The sequence below is a fragment of the Balaenoptera physalus genome, assembly GCF_965194825.1.
Source record: "Balaenoptera physalus genome assembly, chromosome: 1".
In the NCBI taxonomy this organism is placed as follows: Eukaryota; Metazoa; Chordata; class Mammalia; order Artiodactyla; family Balaenopteridae; genus Balaenoptera; species Balaenoptera physalus.
The window spans coordinates 56,425,693-56,437,798 of NC_138882.1; the positions used below are offsets into that span (position 1 = coordinate 56,425,693).

General features: G+C 40.0%; 1 protein-coding gene across 8 annotated transcripts in view; it reads right to left on the bottom strand.

Moving 5' to 3' along the window:
• Nucleotides 1-12,106, bottom strand: part of PAPPA2 (pappalysin 2) — a 431,292-nt gene that overhangs the window by 43,601 nt on the left and 375,585 nt on the right. For all 8 annotated transcript variants that reach the window (XM_082437017.1, XM_082437016.1, XM_082437015.1 and 5 more), the window contains 2 exons: nucleotides 10,752-10,887; nucleotides 8,558-8,667 (listed from right to left, as the gene is read on the bottom strand). In XM_082437017.1, the coding sequence (XP_082293143.1) occupies nucleotides 8,558-8,667; nucleotides 10,752-10,887 (246 nt within the window). The remainder of the gene's footprint in view (nucleotides 1-8,557; nucleotides 8,668-10,751; nucleotides 10,888-12,106) is intronic.

The following is a 12,106-nucleotide window of genomic DNA, read 5'->3' on the forward strand; positions in this document are numbered from 1 at the left end:
AGTTCTTTTTTATGTCATTACAGAGATAGTCTATGAATATACATACGTATATAAAATTATTTATTTCCTCACACAAAGTATAAAATACTATAATTTTATTTAGTGCTTTAGTTTATTGTTTGATTGTCTAACTTTATTTCACTTCATAACATTTCTTGGTGTTCTGTTTATTTTATGGTATATGGGTTGCTGCATTCTATTGATTGCATATTATTCCATTTCATGGATGTACCTTAATTTACTTAATCAGACCCATATTAATGGATATTAAAGTTATTTTCAGTCTTTCGCTTTAACAAACAAAGCTTATGTATAAATCATTTTATACATGTGCAACTACATCTGTTCAATAAACTCATGATAGTGGAATTGACAATACCCATCTCAATGAATTTTGTAATATTCTATAATTCAGTCTTAAGACTAATTCAGACTGGCAACCTCCTTGATCTCTGTACAGATTACAAAAGTTTCTGGTACCTGTGTCATATACCTTCCTAGACTGCAAAATCCTTGAGAATAGGGACTCTCTCCCGCTCACACGTCTTATTTCAGTGACTTAGAGAGAGACAATGTTCAACAAGTACTTGTCAACCGTTAAATAGGTTGTTGTATCTTTAGGTTTCTTCTTTATCTTCTGGCCTATGAAAGTCACTCATCTCATATGAAAAGATCTGCATATAGAAGTAATTGAATAACTACTTACTGATCAAAATTGGAGGAAAATTTCAAATGTTTTTCAGATCCTACATTTTATGGGCACATTTGTGGTAGCGAGGTGAAAGAGGAAAGTGAAATGGGAGGAAAACTAGTGAGAAGTTGGCATAGAAGGGCTAGCTCCTGGTGAGGTGTGTTAAATTAATTAAACAAGGAGGCCATTACACTGAGGTGGCTCTAATGCCATGGTGGCCTGTGGCAGCAAACCAAAATCTAAGCCTGTCAATGTCTCAAGGTTATGAAATTGAAACCAAAGGGCAATCAATCATGAACAACCAACTTGGCTTTAAGCTATAACCAATCAATAATTTCCTTACTTTGCTTCTGCCTTTTCTCTATAATCAAGTCTCTCCCCAGCTGCTGTTGGCGGAGCACTCCTAAACCCAGTTTGGCACTACCTGATTTGAATTGATTTTTGCTCAGATAAACTCATAAAATATTTAATATGCCTCAGTTTATCATTTAACAGTTCAATATGATTTTCTTATTTTCTGGAATATTTTTGACAAATTATAATCCTATATATTACATTTGAAAAGCTATAGAGAATAATTGAAAAAACAACCTTATATCCTCTGCCCAGCTTTATCAAATCATAACACTTTGTTTTATCTGCTTCCAGAGTTTGTCACTAGAGATTCAATTAATGTCCCTTATATATGTCCCTCCAACATCATTCTCCTTCCATCCTCCCTATTAGTAACAACTATTCTGAATTTTAAAATTATTATTTCTATACATTTGTATATAATTATAACTATAGTTGTTAAAGTATTAGCAAGCCACTTCTCAGATGAATCAATTGTGAAAACTAAGGGCCAAGGATTTGTTTTTAAACTTTTCAAAAGGAAAAAGTTCATGAGAAAACCAGTTTAAAGATTTCCTCTTGGTTGGACTATTTTAATTTTTTTGAAAAAGCAAGGGAAAAAAGAGAAGAAAGGAAGAACAAAGGGAGAGCAGAGATGGGAAAGGAGAAGATGGGGTGGGGGAGAAAGGAGGGGAGAGAGAGAGAGAGAGAAGGGAGGGAGGAAAGAGGGAAAGAAAACCAGTTAAGGGTTATTAGGATGGTCATAGGGCTGTATGAAGGCTGTTGCCTGGTTAAATGTGTTGTTAAAGGTCACAAGACTGATGGTTAGCCAACATTAAGGTCTAATACAAAATTGCTCAATTGTTTTTTTATCAGGAATAGTTACTTGACAGAATGGGCTACTAATCACATCAGATCACAAAGTTCTGCTCCTGCCCAGGTTTGTGATGATCTCCTTATTACCATATATGTATACAGCCCTAAATAAAATACAGTGCTATTTTGCATATTTATTTGGAGCATAGCACATTACCCTGCAATATACTTTGTGGTTATTCTTCCCCCATCCTCCAAGACACTCTTGTCTACTCTTCTCTGGAGAAGAGGGAATTGATGCCTGAGACTTACTCAAGCAGAGAGGGAACAATGCCACGTTTTAAACAGATGAAAAAGATTTTTTCATGACTCATGTCTGAGGGATTTGTTCTCCCGTGATGTGTGGCAAGTGTCACTGGAGCTGTTACACACAACTGCACCCATCAAGAGGACATTCGGGGTGGGGGGAGGGGGAGGATTAGGAGATGAGGGGACAGACGGGAGGGGGAGACCAGATAGTGGGAAACTGTGACTTCTGGAGGCTATTATCTTCTTTTTTTCCTCCTGTTTTTCTCTTCCTCTTAAAACATTTTGATTTTATTTAAGGAATTATTAATCCTTTGGGGACCAACTTGGGAAAACAAAGTCAGAAATTATAAGGTTTGTTTTGACTGAGCGATTCTGTTGAAGAGCTGGGGAGCTGAGAGAGGGTTCCATGCAGTGTTGAGAACTTTGCAAACCTAACGTGTGTAGCCACAGGAAAATCTCATTAATTTGGACCTCACTAATTCCTAATTATGATATACTTAAAAAAAAAGAAAAAAAGGATTATCCAATCTGGGAAAACTGAATTTATGAAGCAGACTAATAGGGGAAATGAGATGTTATGATGGATATTTTGTATTTCAGAAAGAAACATTTTCAAATACAGTTTAGAAAAACTCATTTACATGCAAACAATTGCCTTATTATGTGCAAAACAAAACAAAAAAATCTCTCCATGAAATCTGGTTCTCAAAAGACCACTTCTTTATAATGTAAGTCAAAATGTCAATTTTCCTATTTTAAACAGGAAAGTCACAAGATATAATAAAACATTCTCTAGACACAGTGGTTAAGGGACAATAATAAAAAATCAACCTTACATAGGCTTTCTGGAAAAATCCAAAGGTTTGCCATGAGAAATGGCTCTGTGGAGGTGGGAGGCATTGTCTTCTTCGAGCTCTTTGGTTCACACAGCAACCTCGTTCTGAGCAACGGGTGAAATGAATCATGCATTGAGGAAGACATAATTCCTACCCCCAAGACTCTTACAGTTTGGTGTTAGAATGACAGAAAAAAGGAAGAAAAGCAGAAAACGAAGAAGAGGAAAAGCAGGGATGAGAAAAACACTAAATGCTCTCAGCGGAAGTCCATGGGGAGCTCTTCCTACACCCTCAGCTCAGACCCCCTAGATATGAGCAATAGTACTGATTGGGCAGTTGGCTGTCTCCTGTCTGTCCCAGCTGCCAGTTTCCACTGCTCAGTCACCCTGACTAGCAGGGATTTATTTGACAGCCAAGAAGCCCTTTTGTTTGGCATCGTCTCTTTTGTAGGGATACGTCTCTGCTGATGCCATCACCATAGAAAGGTCTAAATCCCTGGGTGCAGTAGGTGAAGGAGGAAAACGCCATTACAACAACAAAGGCCCAGAAAGTCCATTTGGGAATTTCAAATCCTTACTTCATGTTTCCTACAGCCAGCATGCCCTTGAAACATTTAGAAATAATAGTATATGTTCATCCTTACTCTCTTCTGAGTCTCCTAACCAGAGCCGTTAGAAATTGCTTCTTCAGTCAGAGGTGTCCAATAGGAAGCACTGAATGGCCAATAATTGTCTTCCCAGCCCCACTTGTAAAAGGCACAGAAAAAAACAAATGACCTACACACCTCTATCTACACACACTAACAAGCAAAGCATAGAACTTACAGAACAATATTTTTCTTTCTTATAGATAGCAGGTGATATCTTTTCGGAGAGGCTGGAAATTTCCAAAGGTAAGATTTGTACTAAGTGAACTTAAATTCCATTTTTACATAATTCAGAACTATGTGCTAGAAACTGTGCAAGACATTGCAAAAGTGTTATTTTGAATTTTTATAACAACACTTCAAGATAGATAATACCATCCTCATTCTTGCTGTTGAGCAGAGGCTCCAAGGGGTAAGTCATATAGTATTTGAACGCAGGAGGACCTCACTCTTCTTTTGACAGTTGCCACTTTGAGTTGTTTTTCATCAAAACCCCAGACTACCTAAATCCTCGGAAATTCTTCCTTTAATGAAAAGTATATTATTCTAGGAGTCAGGTATCATGTTCAGGAATAAAAACCAGTAGAACCCCCAGAGACAGGCACATAAATGTTATAGGAACCTAAAACGTATACTTGATTGTTCTTTAAAAACAAACTCTTTCACAACAAGGAAAAGCAGTATTACAGGGAAATATCTCTCTAAATTACTTTTGTTAGACTTCACGGGGAGGGAAGGGAAATGTGGGAATGAGGAGGTTCTCATAGTTGGGGCAAGTGACTTCTTTTCTATTTGATAGGCAAACTAACCCAAACATACACCAGGGGGAAAAAAGGACTACAGCCAACAGGGTGATTCAGGGGAAATCACTGAACTTGGAGTCAGAAAAGTTGGCTGCACTGCTCTCTCCATTTCTTGAAAGCTGTGCAACCTTGAACAGATAATCCGACAACATCTAATTTGTCAGGAAAATAAGAATAATAAAATCTTCCTTTCTTAGTTTATTGGTTTGTGAGAAGATTCAAATGAAATGATAAATTTCCAAAATATATATATTATGTATATATACACAACTTTGAAAGCAATAAAGTGTTATCCAAATGTAAGATATCATTTTTATTACAAAGAATGAAGTCATTGGAAGCAGACTAGAGAAAATGATGCAATTTAATCCATTGCTCTGTAGTCTTGCCAGATACCAGGTATTTGAAGTATGGGAGATAGCAAGGGTTTACATGAAATAGGAGATCATCATTTACTAAACAAATGAGCCAGGCTCCAAATAGGTGTACTTGTACTTAAAATATTTATGTTGCCAGTATTTTATTTTATAATAACAGTGTTTCGCAAAGCATTACAGTGGAATTACCTGGGGTGCTTGTTAAAAAATGCACACCCCAAGGCTTTGGCAGTCTCTCTAAAGGGGGGAACCCAGGTCTGCTCCCTTTACAAACTGCCCAAGTGATTCTGAAGGACACCAAAACTTAAGATTGAGTACAATATGGAACATCCTTCAAGATAAATCAATGTAAGTTACAAGGTTTTTACTCGAAGAAGACTTTCATTTAATACAACTGCTTTGGTGTATAAGGCATTTCTCCTTCTTTGTGAGGACAAGCTTAGATTTCCCACCCCTCAAGAGCCACTGAGTGCCACAAAATGGGACCATCTATGATTGGGGCATAATCTCATCTCTGAGGACCTGGGTACATAAGGGCAATAGCCTCATCATTATTTCCTTTGCTTCCACTGACTTCTTTTTCTTGACTAGACCATAGTCATGATAAATGCAGTGATACAAATGATAGCATTTGGTGTTTGGTTTAAGAAGAAAATAAATTCTGCATTTTCTTTCTGGGGTGGGCAACTTGAAATTGACAAGGATATAATTATACATAGCAGTACGAAGCTGCAGCAAGTACTCCCAGTTTGAGGAGAAAATATATATTTACTTTCAAAGTAGAAAACGATGCTATAGCAATTTCTTTGCTTACTCAACCAACATTCCTAAGACACCTATAATTTGCCCAGCACTGAAAAAGGAACTAGGAATGTAAACATGAACAAAATGCTATGGAATAGAGGTAAATAAATAATAATGACTCCCCCGAAGGATAGTTGAGAAAGGGGAGGTTTTAATAAAATAGAAGATATTGTTTTCCAGTTTGGAAATAGTCACGTCTCTGTTATTGGTATCCCTGCTGTCTTCACGAAGAAAAGTGAACTGCTCTTCTCTGAATGTCCCATTTGGAAAGCAGAGGTGGGAGACCCCCCCCATCACTGGAAGGCCTGCACTCTGGCCTGACAAACCCTACATGCATCGATTGTGCCCATCGGATGTCTTGTTGGGTAGATGCTGAAGTGATTGTAGAAGGGTTTCTGAAGCAGTTCATTTCTCAAGTGGAACAAATGGATCGTAAACATCCCAAGCCTTTCCCCCTTTAGCTGCTTATAGAGAAAGAGAAGTCTTTCATCATAAGAAGTTGAGTTCAAGGGACTGACAGAAAGGGTCTAGACCATCTGGCACTCCGTGAACATGAGGCAGAAGTTCTTTATCCAGGTACTGTAATTCCAGCTAAACCTTCACAACAGACTGTGGGAAATGGGACAGAAAGTCTAGAAAGGCTGGGATGGGAGAACCAGACAAGGTGTTTTTCTGGCTTTCTCCTTCCAGCTCCATACGGTCTTCCCAGCGCCCTCCCACTCGCGGTGGGCCCCCTTTTGCATAGTGTTCTCATTGGGTTCAACATCCTAAGAGGGGTCGCCATGCCCTACAGGATCTCGTCCACCTGCCGCTGCCCTATCTCATCCTTCTAGCTCCCATCTCCCCTCTCCCTCACCACCGCAATACCCTGGTTTCAGACACATAGAACTTCTTACCATTCCTTAACCTCTAGAATTTCCCCCTCGATCATAGTTTAAGACCCAGAGGGAAAGCTTCCTGGTCTGTTGATCCTTCCCCAACTCCCCAAAGCTCCTGAGCAGAAGAATTAGATGCTTCCTCTTGGGTGTTCCCACAGCTCTTCTACCACAAGCAAGCCATTTCCCATGTTGCATTATTATAAATGTTTGTTTTCGTGGGCATATTATAAGTCTTGTAAACAGAAGGACTCTCATTTTTTTCCTTTTCATGTTCCCAGCATTTAGCACAGTTCCAGGGCACATAGTAAGCCCCAATAAGTGTTTGCTGAGTGAGTGACTGACTGAATTAATAGAGTCATGCTACTCCCACCCCCCCCACCCCAAAGCATACTTAAGACTATTTGTTCCTGATCCTCCTGCTTTAACACACATCCCTGCCAATAAGACAGCACAATTAGCCTGTGAGGGAAAAGGAGCAATCTGAGAATGATTTCCGAATGAAATGTGGTATATCTCTAGCGTCCATCTCTTGGTGACTCTGTGGGAATAGCCTTCCAAGGTTTTTGTTTATTAGACAGTCTAATAAAGCAACAAAGCTCTCAGGCTTTCTGATATCCCCACCCTCCCATTCTAAGAAGAAATAACTTCCTGACTACAAGATCGTCTCCATTCACATCTTATATAGCCTTTTCTTTCTCTTTTTCATTTACTCATTTCACAAATATTTATTGAACACTTATTACATACCAGTTAGTGTTCTAGGATCTGGGGCTATAGTAGTGAACAATAATCCCTCATTGACCTTTTTATTCTAGTGGTGGAAAGAGACTTACTAATACATAAGATAAATGAGTAAAATATAAAATATGCATGGTCATGATAAGTCCTAAGGAGAAAAACATAAAAGAGGGAAGGGAAACAAAGTTTTAGGGGAGTTAAAATTTTAGATAGAGTAGTCAAAGGAGGCCTTCCTGACATTTGAGTAAAATTCTGAAGGAAGCAAAGGAGCAAGACATGAAGATACCCAGGAGAATAGCATTCTAGGCAGAGGGAACCACGGGGCAAAAGTCCTGAGGTGGGAGTGTGCCTGGCATGTTCAAGAATTAGCCAAGAGCCACTGTGGCAAGATTAGAGTGAGCCAAGGAAAGCATGTGGGAGAGAAAGTCAGGAAGGTAAAGGTGGTCAAAGGAGGCCATGGAACTGAGAACCCAGGTGTGGGAAGGACCCAGTGTGTGGATGTTGAAATCAGTAAGAGTTATGCCAGGAATGTTAGGTAAAGTGACTGTGAGCCAGGAGCTAAAGTGGTTAAAAAATCGGGGGAGGGAGTGAACTGAGGGTCAGAAGATGACAGCTGCACTGAGGGTGGTGAGTGCTTTATTCTGTTGGCATTAGATTCAAATGTGGGTGATTTCAGGGAGAAGGCAGGGAGAAGAGTTTGGAAGTGGCATTGAGGAGACAGGAGGACATCTGCTCCTCTCCCAGGCCCAGAGACAGGAGGGGTGTGAGAGAGAAAGTAGGAACCAGTGGACCCTGCAGGGAGGCAGAATCCTCAGGGTTTCAAATGAGGATGAAAACGAATGGAAAGCTCAGAGATGTAATGGATCTCGCTCATGACTGACTTTGAATATCAGAGGGTCCAGAGAGGATTTTGGGGTTTAGAGAGAGTGGGAAATGGAGGCAGGAAAGGTAACTTTCCTTACTTCCTCTAGTCATTCTCTCTCTGTTTTCAGTTTTATTTTCATCTTTTCTAATTTATCTTCCTATTTTTTTATTAGTGGTAATTTTCTCTTTCAATTTCCTTCCTGTATTATCATTCTTTATGTCTCTGAGTCTTCCTTCTATATTATCTTTTAAACTTTCCTTTGGCTATTGGTCATCTTTTTTCTCAAGCTTTTCTCTTTTTTCTTCTTGATTTTCAATCCTTCTCTCTAGGAATGATCCATGTGGTTGTTTGCTCTAAGGATGCTTTGAAAGCCTCTGAAATTACTCCAGGGAATATGCTGCCGGTTGAGAATTGTTCAGCAGTCTTACATCCTCGGCACATAAAAATGATCCTTTCCTCACCTGGACTTTGACAGGTTCCATCCAGTGCTCCAGAGTGTCAGCAGTGACGTTCTCAGGAAGGATTACGGGATCGCTAGGGGGGATTATACACGATGGGGAACACACTGCACCTGAAGGAACAGAAATTTACAAAAGAGACTTGAACTTCCCACATCTCAGTCTTTTACATCTTGGAATCATTAGCTTTGATTTTTCTTTCTTTTTTTTTTTTATTGTTTTTTTCTTTTCTGCTCAATTCTTTTTTAAATTGATTAATTAATTAATTAATTTATTTATATTTTTGGCTGCTCTGGGTCTTCATTGCTGCACACGGGCTTTCTCTAGTTGCGGCGAGCGGGGGCTACTCTTCATTGCGGTGCTTGGGCTTCTCATTGTGGTGGTTTCTCTTGCTGTGGAGCACAGGCTCTAGGCATGTGGGCTTCAGCAGTTGTGGCTCGTGGGCTCTAGAGCACAGGCTCAGTAGTTGTGGCGCACGGGCTTTGTTGCTCCGTGGCATGTGGGATCTTCCCAGACCAGGGCTCGAACCCATGTCCCCTGCATTGGCAGGCAGATTCTTAACCACTGTGCCACCAGGGAAATACAAAAACAATTGCTTTCTACGTTGTAGGTCACCTCATTAACATGGTCATAGGCAGGGTCGATACTCATCTACTGTGTACCTGTAGGGATACTCCTACACTAACTAGTAAAGAGCCACTTCCTCAAGTTAACTCCCTTGGCCCAAATGCCCTTTCTCCTTCTAGTCCAATATAACCCCTCCTCTGGAATCCCTGAAGCTCTGTATGACTCAGCAATAAGAGATCTAATTCCTGGTCTCGTAGACCTCCAATACCCCACTCCAGGACTCTGGCCAGCCAAAGTCTACCTGGATTGGTTGATGCCTTTTAAGTACTTTTAATACCATTTCTGCTCATATGATTTCCTGGAAGCTTATGACTGCAACATCTACTACCTAAGAACTTTACTAGCTGGGGAAAAAATGGCCCAGAAATCATGAAGGTGTATTTATAATGCCCGCTAGACTGAAGATCATTACACAGGCAGCCAAGAAACCTATGTGATTAAAAGAGGAAACAAGGGGAAATCAGAAGCAGAGATTTTGGTCATGTGTTGGCCTTTTAAAGGAAAATCTTGCTTTATTTCTTTGTATGTGGTGTCTTAAGTATCTTCTAAAATTCTATTCAAAGAAGGCGGACTCTCAGGGTTCTCTATTTCCTCATCTAAAGATTTTGATGATCTCCAAGTTGCTTTTCAGCTCACACTTACTTCTATTAATGTTTTTTGCTGACTTACATGACTCTTAAGGACTCTATATACGTGTGTGTGTGACATATTAATGTAAAAATTAGAGGGTGGGGAGATAAGAATTTTCTCATGAGACACCACACAAGACGCATGATCTCAGCATTCCGCTACTCCTTGCCTGATCTTAAGATTTCTCAGTGCAAAGAGCAACTTGAAGATGGTAAAGAACATCCTCAGAAACTAACAAGCTTTCTCATTAACTCAAATTATACCTACTGGCATTACAAACGTTAGAATGACTTGGAAAATTACTCCTTGCTCGTACAATTCAAAACTTCGGGTTAATCTCACAAAGTTTTCCACAGACAGCATCTCTTTTCTATGATGCTTAAGTCCAGCCAGAGCAAATTTAAGTCAACTTGACTTTCAATCGGCCCTGGCCACAGAGACTTTTAATTTCAATGACTGCATTAAGAAGTTACCCCTAGGTTCTGGAGCCTAATCCCCTGTACAGAAGGAATGGCTGCTGAGCCAGGCAAGCAAAGGCAATTTCAAATTGTTCCTTTCAGGAACTCTCTGCTCCAGTAACAACAGCAGAGAGAAGGGAGGAGGCGCCCAGCACATGCGTGGTGTGCGTCTACACATTTCCACCTTTCCTCTTAGAACTACTACTCCTGCCACAAATCAATCCACTTTTCAGCCTGCTGCGAAGTGGGTAACGTGACCAGACACTATGCAAATGGTTCAGCAGCGGCAACAACATTACACATGAGTGGAGGAATAAAAAAAACACAAACTTGTCATAAATTTCATTTTTACTGAAGCAGCTAAGAGTTAACTTGAATTTCTATCCACTCCTCAGGGAGAACAATGAATCTGATTCAAGATCCAGCCAGTCCTAGTTGAGGATTACTTGGGAGCAGAAGTCAGCATCCCTTCCCAAACATACCAATCCTGTATCCCTGTTCACACTTGTACTCCACGAAATTCAGCTCCGAGGTGGGTGGTGGGCATTCCCCTTGCAGGTTCTCACATAACTTGAACTCCTCGGTCCACAGTCCCTCCTTCGTGCAGAGGATGGGAAGCTAGAATATCAAAAGTCAAACACATGTACCTTATTGTTTTGCTAACTTCTTTTAGAGTGGGGGAAAAGGTGGTCTGATTAAATGGTAGTGTTCTCCAACTTCTAGAACCTGGACTAAAAGACAATATTGAGATAATAAACCATGTTGTTTCTGACCACCGCCTCCCCCCGCCAAAAAAAAGTCAAGACAAGTTTTTGCTGTTTTGATGTGAAGGAATCATGAACAATTTTGTCATTAATAAAATTCATTAACAATGTGTTTTCCTTTGGATGTAAGGACACGGTGAGCTATCAACAGTAGCCCATGTATTCTGAGATAGTTTTTGAAATTTTTTTCCCCGATGGTGTTGTTTTGCATTGATCCAGCCATACTATCCCACAGATGCTGCTTGTGGCAAATGTCAGATTTTTTTCAAGATGAGTTTGAGCCCGTAAAACTAATTCATAATTTTTCTGGAGGTGCTTTCTACCTTTCTGCTTGAATGGACACATCATAGATGCTTTTGATCTCACCAAAGTTCTAGTTCCTTTCTCCACATGTATGCTGGTTTGTGTAACTCTTGGCTTCGCATCCCCAGAAATCACAAAGTATACTATAGGCAGAACACAGAGAGTAGCACTAACTCACAAACCCCAAGAAAGTAAGATTTTAGAATTACAATAACTCTCCCTTCATCTGGCCAACTCCTTGACTCCTTAAACAATCAGTGCAAACAGATGTGTTGATTTCTAAGGGGTCTCATTTCATGGAGTATTCTTTTCAAATCTGTCCTGCAGTGTTTACCTTGGAGTACTGGACACTGAGATAAAGGCATGTTCCAGGAGAGCAGTCAAGGTCATTGATCTTTGCCTAGGAAGTCTGCTTAACTTCCTGTCTCGTGTATGTGTGTGGTACTTGAAAAGATTCTAAAATAAAATTGATTTTAGTCACATAACCACGATAAGACTGTGGTTTTTGCTTGAGACCTCTCACGCCAAAATCCTAGGGAGAATAATAGTCAAACAGCGCATTCGGCTTTGCCTTTGCTGAGGAATTCGTGTTTCTGTTCAGGACTCTGTTCTATTAAAAAGTGTAATACCAGCATTTCTAGCCAAGTTAGATCAGAGGAAATCACACTGCCAAATCAGAATCCCAGCATTTTTGCAATTTACCCAGGTACCCAACCCATCAGGTTGTTCTTATCCAAGAGGAAGTTCTGAAGTCAGGAGAGAATATTCCA